Source organism: Miscanthus floridulus, chromosome 4, assembly GCF_019320115.1.
Source record: "Miscanthus floridulus cultivar M001 chromosome 4, ASM1932011v1, whole genome shotgun sequence".
NCBI lineage: Eukaryota > Viridiplantae > Streptophyta > Magnoliopsida > Poales > Poaceae > Miscanthus > Miscanthus floridulus.
In genome coordinates this window covers 2,669,257-2,686,168 of record NC_089583.1, presented here as the reverse complement: position 1 = coordinate 2,686,168, position 16,912 = coordinate 2,669,257, and the positions used below count along the sequence as shown (strand labels likewise).

The following is a 16,912-nucleotide window of genomic DNA, read 5'->3' as shown; positions in this document are numbered from 1 at the left end:
GATCGAGAAAAAAATGAATAGCGGCAGCGGGGGATCTACCTTGTAGGCTTGGTGGAAGAAATCAGCAGCGGGGCCTTGGAGGACGAAGACGTAGGCGGGGCCTTGGAGGACGAAGACGTAGGCGGGGCAGGAAGCCTTGTAGGTGTAGAGGAAGAAAACGGAGGGGCCTTTGCGGTTGAAGACGTTGGTGGGGCAGTTGCAAGCTTCCATGAGGGGCTGGAGAAGGAGAATGCCGGGGCTGATGAACTCGACGGCGGTGAAGTCGGCGGCGGCGGGGTAGGAGGCCTCGACGCTGAGAGCTTCCCGCATCTCCAAGCCCGCGCGGCCGCGGCCGCCAGCCGTTGGGAGGTGCCGTCGCCTGCGCGCTTTGAGAGCTGCAGTGCCAAGCTTTACCAGGTCCATGAGGACGGAAGGGACTGGCGGTGGAGGGGATGGGGGAGGCACCGCGGCGGCAGCGGCGCCATGTGAAGAAAGTGAAGGGTGGCGATTTGGCAAGGCGCCGCGGCGGCAAGTATGCCAGTTGGGTGTAGAAAGAAAAACCCTAGTAGGCGTTTATGGTTTGGTGTTGTGGGCTGTGGTGCGCATCTCAGGCACCGTCCCCAGGCCCAGCCCAAATCACGGTCCACTAGCAGTTCCGTCGGCCCGTCGCTCTCCTCCTTCCCTCGCAAGGAGGGGATCTGGGCGCCTCTTCCCTTCTCTTCTCTTCTCCGTAGCAGCATCAGTACTGTACTTCTCCGCAGTCCCCATTCATCCCCACCACCTCCACTTGAAATTGAAACTGAAACTGAAATCAAATCAAACCAAATCGAGCCGAATCAAAGCCGTCCTCCACCTCCCCAACCCCAACGAGCGAATTCCGCTGCGGATTGGAGCCCTCCTCCTCCCCCCCGCACCTAGGGTTTCGCCCATGGACCCCGGCGCCAGCGCCGGCGGGGGCGGGAGCGGGCGCCGGGCGGGCTTCGAGCGGGCGTGCCGCCTGCCCAACACCGTCCACTCCGAGGTCCTGCCGTCGCTGCCGCTCCCCACCCTCCCGCGCGAGCTCGGCTTCGACGCGCTCCGCGACGACGAGCCCCTCGCCGCGCCCGACCGCCCCGACATGATCATGCAGGCCGCCGACATCGCCCGCATCCTCGCCGACACCGACGTCTCCCACCTGTGAGCGAGTTCCCTTCCCCTTCCCTTCCTCGCCTCCTCATTCCCCTCGCTGCTAACTCCACCCTCCGTCTTTCCTTCCGCAGGGGCTTCACCCCGGAGGACAACGTCGACGTGGATCCCAGCCGGTGCTCCTGGCTCTGGAGGGAGGTGCTCAAGCACAACCCCGACGCCTTCAAGGTCAAGGCGCCCGGGCCTTCTTCGCAAGGTAAACGCTCTGCAAATTGAGCCTCCCTTGGGTTAGTCCCAGCCCCAGCCAACCTAGCTACTAGGTACTGTACTACTAGCTAGCTGCTTCCTGCTCATTGGAGTGAACATTGTAGCCTGTCTAGTTCCCAGCTACTGCTGCTGCTGTATGTATGACTAGATTTGCAATGGCCTGCCATGGACTGAACATTTCTTAAGTTGCTGTATCCTGCTGCTGCTGCTGCTGCTGCTTAGCACTGCCTCCCTGATGGTTTGATGTGTGTGTGTCTGGCTTGCTGCTGTTTGAAAGGTTTCATTTGCTTATGGTGTTTCGACAAGCAGATTCTCGTGCCATGTAGTCTGGTACCACGAAATTGCTATTCCAATGCTCACCTGTCGAACTATGTCGTTGTGCTGTGTATCATTGTGTTTACGGCGGGGGCGGGGAAGGCAGTTTTACTTATGTTCCTCAGCTTTCGATGTCCTAGTGCACGGAGATGACCTGTGCACCACATAACTCACAGATTAAATGCCCCCAAGTAGTTGGCTTTTGAACTTGTGCCAATCCCTGCAATTATTGTATGATGATTGTCGAGTGAGGTGGCGCTTACAGGATTTTCTCGCTGCTGCTGTGCCCTTTTGCGTTGCCGGCGTTTGTGTAGTAGCACTGAGGCGTTTCTAGTTCCACGGACTGGGATGGAGGACATGACGATCGTTAAATATGATGCACAGCAAAACAGTGAGCACTTGTGTAGTTCATGGTAAAACATACCTCATGGGCGTTTCCTAGGCCATAAATGTGTGTCCATCATTAGTTCAGGAAATGACCTGGGTTACCTGGATTTGACACGTATCGATTCCGACTTGCACTGTCGCGGACTCTGGTGTCTTACTTGGTTGGTTCAGAGAAACAGGGTTCAGTGGATTATTCTAATATAGATGGTTCTAATATTGTAAATCAAGTTGCAAATTCCAGCTTAGTTTTAGTGTACAGTACTACAGTCACAACTCACAGCCGCAGATGGCACTCAACCACCTATGTACTCTCATGTCCTGGAATTGTTCATGTTCAGAATGAGGTCGTCGTTTACATTTTACTGAACGGTACTAATCAAATGCCCAATAGTTCATTTTCTGTCATTAGGTGCATCAATAGGTAACTTTTAGTGCTTAAAACTTATTTTTGTCCGTTCCATGTGCATTTACCCCATATATAGCATTAGTGATGTACCACTAGAAGACCACACAGCAAAAAAATGCACCGGATGATCATTTATTCCTTACTGCGCTATACAACACGGGATTTTTTTTTCCCGGTGAACTAAAGGATATTTATTTAATGGTGTTGACAAATTTGGCCCCCCTACTTTGATCAAACGTTTTTTGTTTTGTTTTTGTCAGCTGGTTCCTTTACTCACGATCAGGGGTGGGCCTGGGTTGGCTGTGCCACTCATACGTTACATGGGCTGCTGGATGTGCTGGACTACCTGAGTTTTTTTTTTGTGTGTGGGTGTGTGATTTGGGGGGGGGGGGGGGGGGGGGCGCTCTCCATGGTACACTCGTGCCATAGCCAATGCTTCAATGCTTGCGTTACTTTTTTTCTCTCACTATGTTTCACTGTTCTGAAGCATTTAAAAGCTTTGAATGGTGGTTGATGCCAGCACCTGGCTCGATGGCTTGTGTGCAGTGTCATTAAGGCTAAGTTAGAATAAGCGGTAAGTAAATTTTGCCCTAATTATTATGTCGCAATGGCTTTCCAACAACGAAGCTCAGTTTTTTTGCTTCATTTTTTTAAACAAACCTTACACCTTGTCATCCAACTACCTGAGCTTCTCTTTCTTTAGCAGTTCTTTTGATCTATCTCAGCATGCTTGTTTCTCAAATATGGGATGCTTGAATGTTTGTAGTCCTTTCGCTGCCTAATTGGATGCGAATTTTCTCTGTAAGAGCTCCATGCTATGTATGACTATTTGATGGGGACTGGACTGTCTAAAGTTTCCTTTTTATCCCACAAGTCCCTGTCCTGATTCCCGAAACATTGGTTCAGCTGTCAAAAAATTGGCATGCCTTGCTAATGTATCATCTATCGGATCATCAGTAAGCAACAAATTGCACATAAGAGACCAAGCTACAATAGACAAGTAGGGCCAATCTAACCACTAGTGAAGTTAGAAGGACTAAATTGTTACTTTCCCGTAATCTATACATCCTATTTTAAAACGAGTTGTTCCTTCTATTACTGCATCCACCAACGCAAATTGCACTGTACCAACGATCAGCTGGTACTGTTAATTTGCTTTATATACAACCCCTTGGCTGTACTGCATCATATGCGTGCTGTTTATAGGAACACATCAAGCTCTAGTTGGTAGTTGGTACAATTGGAAGTTTGGAACAGCTCTGTTGTAGCCTTGCGGTTTGTGGGTGCAACCATTATGTGTATGCAATATTAAATGCATGTAATCTTCTCATTACTTGCTTTATGTTGTGGCCTATATTTTTTTTGTGGAAACAACAAGTTCATGACCTTCTTAATATTCAGATTTCCAATTTTGTAGGATGTATAATATATTTCTAACTTAAATACTTAATTCAATTCCTTCTATCAGACTAGAAGGTAATGGAAATTTGCTCATTTGGCATTTTGTATCTTGGCAATATTGTGCAGACTTGTTATTGCTGCTCTCTATCCTTATTTTTTATAATGCCAAGCTATCAAACTCAAAACCATTGTGGTAGTGTGCTTGCTAGTTGAGTATCTGACTCTGTCTGCTAGTCCTATGGTCTAGTAACATTATTGATGGGGTAATAATTTTTCATGTTTAAATAATACGAGTCAAAACAGCTTCTGTTTGATGATAGCAAAGCATTTCTATGGAGCTGCAAATGCTTTTGATTTTGTAAGACTTTTTTTTATCTTGCCATATGTAATTTATTTATTACAGTTGGTCAAGTTTTTCAGGTCCATTTGGAGGCCCAGGATATCAAAATCAAGAACGTGAGAAGCACTTTGAGCATCTTACACCCAATACGAGCAAAGCACGAAATGAATCTGCATTTCCTCAGGATGAAATTGGCTCACATAGAGAGCGTTTTCATGTAAGTTAGATACCACCAGTTTCTTATTGATGTCAGTTCCTTTCCTTGTGCTAAGGGGCTTTCTGTTGCTAGAATGAACTAACCCCTGGATTCAGTTGCTTCAAAGAAGCCAAAAGTAAGGAAGAAAGAAATTAACAATTCTGTTTCAAGTTCTGTCCCCAGCATTCCTAATAGTCAAGGTTTGTTTCTATTGATTTGTATATCCTGCTCATGTAGCTTCCCTTTATTTATTTTTTCAATTTCTACTGACTCTGGTTATAATTATGCTTTTTAGAAGTTATTGCTAACTTCTGTGAGGTGGTGGAGGATTTCTGTGGAAAAGCCGAAATTCCGGACGATGGAGATGGCGGTGACTGGTTGTCAATCCCACTTAATGATGTTAAGGTTCTTGTGAATGAAATTACATCTGTTCGATCCAAAAGGATATTGCATGAGGTTCCTATGGATACAGTTACAAGGTTATTAGATGTGATTGACCGTCAGATTCGATGTTCTCAAGGTTTATCGATAGATGTGAAGGAAAATGTGAGTTACTTACCATATCATAGCAGTTTACATTTTTCAAATTTGCATTTAATTTGATCTTATTCTGTTTCAGATATGATTTAGTAAATTTCTTGCATGTTATAACTTAGCAACTAACAAGTGCTTGGATACCTTCAGTCTGATGCCGTTGATGCTGAACCTCTGGTTTTCTCTGCTTTGGAGTCCAGTCATGCTGCGTTGGCAATTATGACCCACCATGATATGCCAAAGCAACTGTATCGAGAAGAAGTATGCTCACAGTGAATTCCTTTCTCAGCTTGTTGTGAAATGGTATTATTATGGTTGCTGACTCTTTCCTTCTTTGCCCCCCTGAAAAACAGCTTATTGAGCGAATTATTGATTTCTCAAGGCATCAGATCACAGATTGTATGGCAGCAAGTAACCCAACCTTCCGAGCTCTCTACAAACCAGCTGAAAATGTTGCAAACAATGGTAATATCAAAGTACATGCTGATATTTCTTTTTTTCCCTTGAATATGTAGGACAGCTGCATATCATTGCATTATTTGAGTAACAAAAAAAACATAAGTACATGGGTAGATCATAACCACTCGACAGGGTACACTTGTACACAAACAAACAGTTGAAACATGGACACCGCAGAGCGGGTAGAAAAATCACAAACTAGGATCAGAGCCCCTAAGCTCCGTTAAGCCTTTCCACCCTTGCACCACATTGCAGGCTCTTTGTGAATTGTACGCCAGCCATGCATTGCTAAACTGATATTTCTGTCTTTGGCTTTTCATGATTGTCGAGCCACATTCCTTTATAAGTTGGTTACATGCAATTCTCTGTTTTCTATGTTTGATATGCCTTTTTGTACCTTAGCATTTCATGAGTGACAAGCTTTTACTATGCTTGAGCCCAACCAACCTTTCTGCAATAATTTAGTGCTACTCCCTCTGTCCTGAGATAAAAGAGATTTCGAGTTGTCCTAAAAAAGGGCGTACCCAGTATAGAGTGCTCCCGTCTGTGCGGGGTCTGGGGAAGGGTGTTAGTGGCAAGCCTTACCCTCGCCTGTGCAATGCGAGGAGACCGCGACTCGAACCCGGGACCTTCCGGTCACAAGCGGTAAGAGATTTCGAGTTGTCCTAAGTATGAAAAAGTTTATCGAAAAGGAAAATAATATTTACGACATCAAATTAGCCTCATTAGAAATATTATTAAATGCCAATGTTCAAAAAGGTGCTCTTCCTCGTTCGGCTAGGCACACCTCTGCACTGGGCGGAGGGATACTGCCTTGCCTGGGGGTGGGGGTGGGGGGTGTAGGCGGTACCCTAGGCGGCGTCAGCCCATCGGCGGCGGTATGCACGCAGATCCACCTAAGGCAGGGACGTGCTGCGGGTGACGCAGACGTTGGGTGGTGTTGGGGGAGGAAGGGACGTCGGGCAGAGGTCGCCGGTGGGGGAGGAGGAAGAAGACGAGATGCAGCAGGCAGCAGCAGTGGGACGGGAGCAAGCCAGCATCGTCATGGGGGAGGTGAAGGAATGGCGAGGTGAAGAGCTGCCACCGTCGGAGGCAGGAGAACCATCGGGCGGGACTTCGGGAGAGAAGCAGCGGGAGTTTGGGACTTCGGGAGGGAAGCATCGGGCGAGAGAAGAGAAGTGTCAGGAAGATAGGCGGATGAGCAGCGACTGGCGGCTGGGGATGGGAGAGAAGCATTGGCTGTTAGGGTTACACACTATATATATGAATGAGTTGGACTTGGGCTGAAAATACTGCTGTTGGGCTTCTTTTGGCCTGCTTTGTCGGTGCACAACGGGGCTTTCTCTTCAATAAAGTCTACTTATCTCTTATTTCCTTCTCTTTTTTAAACATATATGTGTGTATATGCTAACGCCTAGAAAACGCCTAGGCTCAACTAGGCGCGCCTGGGCTCTAGGCAGAGGGTCACCACCTAGAGAGCGCCAAGTTCCTTTTGTAACCTATTTAAATGCAGTTTCATAGTTTACCTCTTTGATATGTAGACTGCCAGAACTCTTCTCTATAAACTTGGTCAAACTCAGGATAGTTTGACTTAGGACAAACCTACCCTTATATTTCAGGACGGAGGGAGTAGCTATGATGATCACTAGTGATGACTAAACTTGCCTTTTGGAATCACTTAATCACATTTCATATATGTATCTTCTCTTTGGTGCAACTAGGAGATGATGATGAAGATGATTTGGAAAATGGACAAGTTAGCAAAAGGAGACGTACTGCTACTAATTTGAGCATGCAGGAAATCTTCAAACAGGTACATGATCAATGCACTTAAAATATTTTGTTGTTTCTGGTTTGTAATGGGGCACTACCAGGCACTAATAGTATTCTATTTTCTTTTTCTGTGTCAGAGTTTCTGCTTCTGTCTATTCTGCTGTGCAGAAACTATGCTTGATATTGGGCTTTCTTAAGGAACTGCTCACAACAGTACGCTTGTCAGATAGTTGTATTCTGCAGTTAGCGAAAACATGCTTTACTACATTCTTGGTGGATAATATGGAGCTATTACAATTGAAAGCGATTGGGGTGATTTGTACGGTAATTTTCTGCGTATTTGCTCAATCTTTTTTCTGCACATTCAGTTTTCAAAGAATTTGCTCACATTCAAATCCTTGCACAGGTGTTTTCATCATACACACAGCACAGGAGTTACTTGGTCGATGAAACACTTCACCTTCTTCGCAAGTTGCAGTTTTCCAAAAATGCCTGTTAGAACCTACCATCTAGCAGATGAAGACCAAAAGCAAATCCAGATGATAACAGCACTGTTAGTTCACCTGGTTCAGTTTAGTGCAATTGTTCCGGATAGCTTAAAAGGAACAGTTGATTGGACCACTATCGCTGATGCCTCTGGTGATGCTGATTATTATCCAATTAAATGCCATGAAGTGGCAACAGAGGCTTGTTGCCGTTTTTGGACTGATGTCCTTCAACGTTTTACTGCTGCTAAATCTCAAGATATGTCGGAAACCAAAGGAATAATAGATAATCTTGTTCAGGATTTCCTAACGATACTAAATTTGCCAGAGTATCCAGCTGCTGCTTCTATTCTTGAGGTAATTTTGCTCAGCAGTGCTGTTGCTATATCTGTGACCTTAAATATAGGCATGAGCTGGCATTAGTATTACTGATTCTTGAAACTTAGGGCATGATTGGTTGGGTGAATCCAGCCCAGCCTGGCTACCTGTGATGCAGGGTTGGGATGTTTGGTTGGCCGGGGGAGGCCATTGGTGGATGGGTGGGTGGGTGGGGGAGGGTGCATGAGGCGTATATGGGCCTGGCTCCGCGGAAACTAGATTGAAATCCGTTTCCTAGGGGCCTGATTGGCGCGGTGCAGCCTGCAAGTGTAGGTAGGTAATTGGTAGCTAAACCTGGCCCACATGCAAGCAACCAATCAACTACCCAATCCACCATGGCCCGAGTGAAGCAAGCAAACCAAACAAGCCTGCTTGCATGCTGCCCACAGGCTGGTCATGCTCAGCATGGTTACGATCCACCTTCAGGCCACGCTGGGCCATCTAAGCAATCACACCCTTAATATTACTGGTTTAATTACTTTGTTAAGTGTTTTGCATGGCCCTCAAATACTATTTTATATGTGTACAGGTTCTCTGTGTGTTGCTGCTTCAGAATGCTGGATTGAAATCTAAGGACACTAATGCTCGGTGCTTTGCTATTGATCTTCTTGGTGGTATTGCATCAAGATTGAAGCGTGATTCTGTCATCTGTAGTGAGGAGAAGCTTTGGATATTGCAAGATCTCACTGATGCAGGTAGTGATGGCTCAAAAATCTTGAAAAACAAGTGCTGTGTTTGTCTTGGTGGAAGAGGTATAAATGTAGCCTGTAATGAATGCGGAAGATGTTTCCATTCAGATTGTATGGGGGCTGGTAGTCAGGATAACTTACAGCATGATAGTGTCTGCCCCTTGTGTTTTTGCAAACAACAGCTCAATGTGCTACAGTCATACTGCCAGTCACAAATTAAAGAAAATGGCAAAAAAGCTGCTGCCTCTGCTAGTAAGAAATCTGCTAAACCAACTGAGGTGCCACCAGTGGATATTGTTCGACAAATACTACTGAGTTATCTCCAAGAAGCTGGTCCACAAGATGATGGGAACCTGTTTACTCGATGGTATGTTGCATGGAATGTTTCGTTGTGCAAGTGTCTTTGGAGAATTATAACCATTCTGTATGCAGGTTCTATCTGTGCATCTGGAACAAAGAGGACCAACATTCTCAGGAGATCATCTACTATCTCGCTAGATTAAAATCCAAGGAGATTCTGCGAGATTCTGGCAATGGTCTGGCAATTTCCAGAGATTCAGCAAAGAAAATTTGCTTGGCACTTGGTCAGAAGAACTCATTTTGTAGGGGTTTTGATAAAATTCTTGCCCTTCTTTTGGTATGTGGTTGCTTCCAGATACTTCAGTTTAATCTATATGTTCTAGAGTTAATTCCCAATGCTTTTCAGGCTAGCTTGAGAGAAAATTCTCCTGTAATAAGAGCAAAAGCCTTACGTGCGGTGAGTATATGTGTAACCTATGAAAGTATTTGTGTAACCCATGAAACTATATGTTTTGCATCTTTCTCATTTAGACATCATTCATCAGTATCGAGGACTTAACTTCTCTGTAGGTCAGCAGTATAGTTGAAGCTGACCCTGAGGTCTTGGGTGACAAACGTGTCCAATATGCTGTTGAAGGGAGGTTTTGTGATTCGGCTATTTCTGTTCGTGAAGCTGCCCTTGAACTTGTTGGGAGGCATATTGCTTCACATCCTGATGTGGGCCTGAAGGTCAGTAGACATATGACATATCAAGTTACCTTATGACATATTTGTGGGCATCGATATGGTTTACTATGCATCTTCCCATCACAGTATATAGAAAAAGTTGCTGAGCGAATAAAGGACACTGGAGTCAGCGTTCGCAAGCGTGCAATCAAAATTATAAGGGATCTTTGTGCTTCAAATCCGAACACGGACACAACTCATGCCTTTGTGGAGATAATTTCTCGTGTTAATGATGAGGAGTCCAGTGTACAGGTGAGCTGATAGCCTGATATGAAAAACAATTGACTGATGTCATGAAAATATATTGTCTTAGCAGATTCATATGTGATTGCAAATGTTTTGTTTTCTTTCATTGCTTATTGTTTCAATTTTATTTTGTAAATAGGTTGATTCTTAGGTGTGTGTGTGTGCTTAAATATTTGCTCTCATGCGTTAGTGAAGATAGTGTAGTTACTTAAAATATTTACATGTTAATTGGGAACTCCCTTGCATCTTTTGCTTTTCCAAATAACAAAACATCCTCATCTGGAAAATTTAGATAACACAAAAGGAAAGAGGAAGTTGTTAATGCACATCTTTCTGCTTTTTTCCCCCCCTATTTAGCCATACGTAATCTCCGTACACATGAAATAATTTATGGCACCAATCTTGAAGGCACACTATTAGTCTGGTCAATCGTTTTTGTGGTTTCTCCTTGATGCCATAATGGATAACACCAAGCATACTTTATGATATTACAGATTACAGAAGAACATGCAACATTGTTGGGCCTGCAATATTTATGTTGCTTTCGATCACCAATTGAGTTAACTTAAACTATCTTCATTACTTCTGTAGGATCTTGTATGTAAAACATTTTATGAACTATGGTTTGAAGAACCAACTGGGAGTCATAAGCACTTGGTTGCTGATGGAAGTTCAGTTCCAATGGAGATAGCTAAAAAGACTGAGCAAATTGTTGACATGTTGAGGAAGATGCCCAATCACCAACCCCTGATTACCATCATAAAACGTAACTTGACTCTTGACTTCCTCCCTCAGTCAACCAAGGCTGCAGGGATTAACTCATCCATGGTGGCATCAATTCGGAAGCGTTGTGAATTCATATGCAAACGCATATTAGAAAGAATACTGCAGGTACTTTCTGACCCAATCTGATAGTGAATAGCTTGTGTAATTGATAATTTTAGATTAATTCTCGCACATCTCTTTCTTGAAGGTTGAGGAGGGAGCTGCTAATGAGATGGAAATCCACGCGCTTCCTTATATTGTTGCCTTGCAAGCATTTTGTATTGTTGATCCCACACTCTGCATTCCAGTAACCGATCCTTCTAAGTTTGTTGTGACACTACAACCATACCTTAATATTCAGGTGAGCATGGTTTGCGTCAGTCGAAGTTTAGGTTGTCATCTCCTATCAGAATAGAGGTTCTTGTGTTCTTGCCCCTGTTTTCAATCCCAGTTATTACCCTCATTTTGCTAACTTTACGATTTTGCCCCTGTTTTTTTGAACTGAAGGTAGCGTTTACCCCTATTCCATTAAGTCCACTTAATGGCGTCAACTCAGCTATTAAAAGACTAGTTGGCTCATACGAATTGCCCCTACTACTTTGATTACTATGTCATTTTGCCCCTATTTTGACATTTAGAGCATTTGACAGATACCAAAACAATTTTGATGACAAATCTCGACAAAATATGCATACATTTCAAATTTGAGCAAACTTTGACAAAAAAATTAATTTTAAAAGTCTGAAAGTGCATGAATAAAAAATTAAATCTCACCCAAAGCAGGTGGCAAAATCACAAATCACAAACTTAAAAAAACAAGGACAAAATCGCACTTGGTCTTCACAACAGGGGCAAGGACATTATTGTCGCTTTATTTATGACAACCTAGGGTTTCATTGATGCTGTGGCTTCATTGCTGCACATTCGTACCACATCATACTGTTTATCACGCTCCTCTGCTAATTGTGCTGTAGACTTGAACCTATATGCCTATATGTTCGAAAATTCTGGTGTTTTGTGGTTGGTTTTTGACTACACATATACTGTAAACAACAGAGCTAGAGTTTTGATTATTTTTGGGAAGTAGCTATATTCTTGTTGATGTGATCAACTAAAACATTTGTGCAGTGTGAGTTTGTATAGTACTTTTCTGCTACAGTCAAAATTACAGCAAAAGTAAATTTAATAATTTCAGTTAGTTCTGTGCACAATTACATATCTGAGCTATGTTAGGTTTGTGTCTAGTGGAGGCATCGTTAGTGTCATCGTTAGATTGCAGCTCGAGGACGAGCTGCATGTCCAGGTGGGGTGTAGTGTTAGAGGAGTCAAGGGCCTATTGGGCCTTAGCCCATTAGGGTTAATTAGTCGCTTGCTTAGGGGCCAAGTCAGACCTCTCTATATAATGAGAGGAGATGTATCAATCTATAATCAAGCAAGAGATTAGAAGGAAATCCCTTCTCTCTTGCCGGCCGTGGGCGAAGCCCCGCGGCCGGCCTCCCCCAGCGCCCTTGCAGCCCTAGCCGCCGTCGCTCCCCTCGACTCTCTCCTCTTAATCCTAGCAGCCACATAACATGTGATCAACTAAAACATTTGTGCAGTGTGAGTTTGTATAGTACTTTTCTGCTACAGTCAAAATTACAGCAAAAGTAAATTTAAAAATTTCAGTTAGTTCTGTGCACAATTACATATCTGAGCTATCTTATTTGGAACTGAATGCAAGTTCATTAATGTCTATGATTATCAATCATAGTTTGTCATTTATTTCTCCCCTACCAATACAATTTCATTTGCTCCTGATCATCTATATCTACAGGTTGACAATAAATCAGCTGCCCAGTTGCTTGAAAGTATTATTTTTGTGATTGATGCTGTTCTTCCACTCATAAGGAAGCCGCCACAAAATGTTGTTGAAGAACTTGAGAAGGATCTGAAACATATGATAGTTCGCCATTCGTATTTGACAGTTGTACATGCTTGTATCAAGTAAATGCATTCCCCCCCCCCCCCCCCCCCCCCCCCCGTCCCTCCGTAATTATTGTTTGATAAGCATTGTTTCTCCCTATGTTCTATTTGGAGTTGAGAATTCATTTCATGAGTTCATATGCTATTGATGTAATTTAGATGGTATTTGTCGTTCTGATTTAAAAAAAATTCTTTGTATACTTTTTATGTACGCTTCTGCAGCATCACTTAACTTGTTATTTCATCTCCCTACTCTCTCTTAAGTCTTAACAACTTCCATATTTCTTATCTGAGTTGTTCCTAAAAACAATATTTTCTCTTTTGATTGAAATAAGTTATTGATCACTATCGGGATAGGCTTGTCATATTTCTATCTAAAGCTAAAAATGAGCAACAAATTGCGGAAAGTTTCAAAGAAAACTAATGCAGTGTTGACTATCGTGTCTATGTCATTATGTTGAGCATTTGTAAACATTTGAGCATAGTTACTAGTTAGTTATTGAATATCTTATTCGTATATTAATCATTATTCCTATATTGTTGGGGGTGGGGGTGGGGGGTGGGGGGCTGATCTAGTGCACATTAGTTCTAGATGCAGTTTTAGCAGCATCAGTTTATTCTATCATTGATCATTGAGCTCATGTGTTTTTTTTTCTCTGATCTTCTTGCATTCTTGCCAGACTTACCTTGAAACATTCTTGTTTATTTCTCTCTTGCCTTTTTACAGGTGCCTTTGTGCTCTGAGCAAGTCAGCAGGTAGAGGTCCAGGATTACTGGAAAACCTTGTTAATATTTTCTACAAGCATCTGTCTGGAGCTAGTTCAGATAGTCAGGTATTCCATTTTTTTATTCATTGAGTGAGCTGCAATCTTACGCAAATGTATGGTAAAAATGAAACTTATTTTCACATAGTAGTTTTTTTTTGTATTATGAGGCCTATAATTATTCCATTTATCTATTATGTGCAATTGAGGACAACTGTAGACGGACATTTATTATTTATTTTGTATATGTATTGGGCATGAAAATCACTGCTTCTCTCTCTACCAAGCTCTGTATGCTTGCGATCTCTCTCTCTGTTTCAAACATGCAGCTTTGCTATGTTTAGCTGATTGTATTCATTCTGGAACTCAGCTGTTGGGTCGATCACTGTTTTGTCTTGGACTCCTCCTTCGGTATGGTTATCAATTGATGCTAACATCTGAAAATCAGCTTGATTTTCCCAAGATTATCTACTTGCTCCAGAGAAAATATCTTCTCAGGGATGACTTCAGCTTGAAGGTTCGAGCTTTGCAGGTGTGTGTGACCACTTGTAATTCATTAAGACATAAAATATCTGCTTGGTGATGGGATTATCTGTGCCTAGCTGTGTTCAATGTAGTTTATGGTGTGATTCTATGTGACTGGCTGCTCACTTTTGAATCTTGTTTACAATCTCCAGATATCTGTACATGGTGATTAGTCGAGTTAGGGTTTAAAACTCGTGACATTATTTATTTGAGACCCATAACAACTGGAACTAGCATAGATGACAATGCATAGCAAGTCACCTGTCTACATAACTGTTGCTTTGGTTGTTACAGGGTTGCAAATTTTATTTTATTTTATTTTTTTATGAGCTGTTCCCTATAAGATGCCAATTTCCCCTTGTACATTCAGACTTTGGGATACATACTTATTGCGAAGCCTGAATTTATGCTACAAAAGGATATGTTGAAACTCATAGAGACAGCACTATCTTCTGAGGTTGATTATAGATTAAAGGTATGTCATTTTGTAATTGCATCTTCTTTTGGTAGTTATTTTCTTTTTGAAAAATTGAGTAAATTAATCCACCTGCTCAGATTCAAGGACTTCAAAACCTCTATGAGTATCTCAGAGATGCTGAAAGCCAACTTACTGCTGAGAGTACTGCAAAACCTCCTGTACAGTGTGAAATAAATGGCGGAAGTGAAGTGCCTGTTGCTGCTGGTGCTGGAGACACCAACATATGTGGTGGTATTATCCAATTGTATTGGAGTTCTATTCTTGATAGGTGCTTGGATACAAATGATCAAGTTCGCCAGAGTGCACTTAAGGTGAATTAAGCTGGCATTATATTTCATTTCACGCTTTATCTTATCATTTTACAATAGAAATAAGCTATTCTTCTTCTTGTAGATTGTTGAAGTTGTACTTCGCCAGGGTTTAGTTCACCCTATTACCTGTGTTCCTCACCTTATAGCACTTGAAATGGACCCGCTGGAGGGGAACTCGAAGTTGGCTCATCATCTACTGATGAATATGAATGAAAAGTAAGTTGGCCCAACTTCCCATACTTATTTGTTTTATTATATTTGGAATAAAACACTATCTGATCAGTTCAAATTTGTTTGCAGGTACCCTTCATTTTTTGAAAGCCGCTTGGGTGATGGACTACAAATGTCATTTAAATTCTTTGAATTCATAGTCAGCAACCATAAGATGGCAGCAAACATAAAATCAAATCCAATTGCATTTGTCAAACCTGGCATATCTAGAATATACCGTCTTATCCGTTCAAATCGAAATTCCAGAAACAAATTTGTCCACTCGATAGTTCGGAAATTCGAGTCTGATAGCCGGAGTCGCAGCACAGTTAGCTTTCTTGTGTAAGTAATTTAAGTAAAAATACACTTGTTGATGCTCTATTCTTTGATGAGGTATTGACTGTCATTTTGTCTACATATTGCAGATACTGTGCTGAAGTTCTTTCCTCCCTGCCTTTCACATGCTCCGATGAACCACTTTACTTGATCTATGATATAAATCGAGTTATTCACCTTAGAGCTGGAGGAGTCGAGGGCAATTTGAAAAGGTGGACTTCTATGTCTCAACCGCAAGATACGGCGGGTGTGCCAGCATTGCCAAGAGAGAGTCATGTTGTCATGCAAGAGCCTGGTGGATATTACGATAATGTGGGATATGTCCCTGAAAGGGTGAATGACAACAATCCTTGCAGTACTTCAGACGTGGCCAAAGTGAAGGTGGATGTGGACATGATCAAAGTTCAGGTGTGTTATGTTAGAGAAGTTCTGGGTGGTAGGGTTCATTATTTCAATTGATCCATCAGGGAGGCTGCTGCCCTGAAACCTTTTTCATCTTACAATTTTCACTAACTTTTTTTTTCTTTTTTGCCAGGGAGATTGCCATGATGCAACAGCCCTCCAGCTACTACTGAAATTGAAGAGACATTTGAAAGTTGTTTATAGTTTAGATGATGCCCGCTGTCAGGTATGGTTTGCTCTTTATTTGGAGATTGGTACTGCTATTATGGGTGCATTTACATGAGACATGGTCTGTTTGTGTTTTAATACAGGCATTTTCTCTAAAGGAGCCTCCGAAATCTGGAGAAGCATTCTCCAGGCAGAATGTTCCTTTTAATATTGGCAACACTAACATCAGTCTGCCGAGCTGCCTGCAGGATGTAGCTTCTGTTTACCAGGTACTAAATAGTGAACTTAAGATTCCTTGGCAAGACAAAGCTGTATAGTTTATGGTTTGGTATCTGGCATGTACTACTCTCTTTTTTATTTGAAAGATATATCCTACCCTGTTCATGGTTGACGCTGATGTGGTTTGGTGGACATGATGCTCAGGATTTCAAGACAGCGCTCCGCGAAGATTCCATGGACTTTGCTGTGTTCATCCCTTCAGTCCAGACTAGGAAGCGCCCAACCCCAAGAAGTACGATGAACCCAACCCCAAGAAGTACGACGAGAGTCAGGAGAACGGCTGCCCCGAGTGTTACAAAAGCCCGTGGTGGTGCACGGGGTGACGATTCTGACGATGCTGACGATGACGACTGGACTGGGGGTCCAAGAATGCTCGACTTCAGTGGGGGCGGCCGTGTGACAAGGCAGAGGGTCCAAGTATGATGACTGGTCTTGGTGCTTTTGTACATTCTAGGGAAACCTATAGCAGCTGACACAAGAAGGGTTAGGGCTGAGTTTTAGGTTTAAAGTCGTTTAGGGTACATAGAAGCAGAAAGGAAAGGAAGATAGCTTTTTACTTAGATGCCATTGATTTGGAGCACTCCTTTTCTTGCTCTGCCCCTGTCCTGTTTGTAATTCCCGTCGGGCTTTGGCAAAACTGACAAACGGGTTGTGCTCCGGCTTCTGATCTGATTCAATGGGAATGAAATTATTCCTTTGCCTGTAG

The 16,912-nt window shown here is 42.9% G+C and overlaps 1 protein-coding gene and 1 pseudogene across 4 annotated transcripts in view; one reads left to right on the top strand and one right to left on the bottom strand.

The window, feature by feature from the left end:
- LOC136549329 (uncharacterized) overlaps nucleotides 1–309 on the bottom strand; it is a 15,527-nt gene extending 15,218 nt beyond the window's left edge. For all 4 annotated transcript variants that reach the window (XM_066540566.1, XM_066540567.1, XM_066540568.1 and 1 more), the window contains exon 1: nucleotides 40–309. In XM_066540566.1, coding sequence (XP_066396663.1) covers nucleotides 40–309 — 270 coding nt within the window. The remainder of the gene's footprint in view (nucleotides 1–39) is intronic.
- LOC136549319 (sister chromatid cohesion protein SCC2-like) lies at nucleotides 129–16,912 on the top strand (annotated as a pseudogene).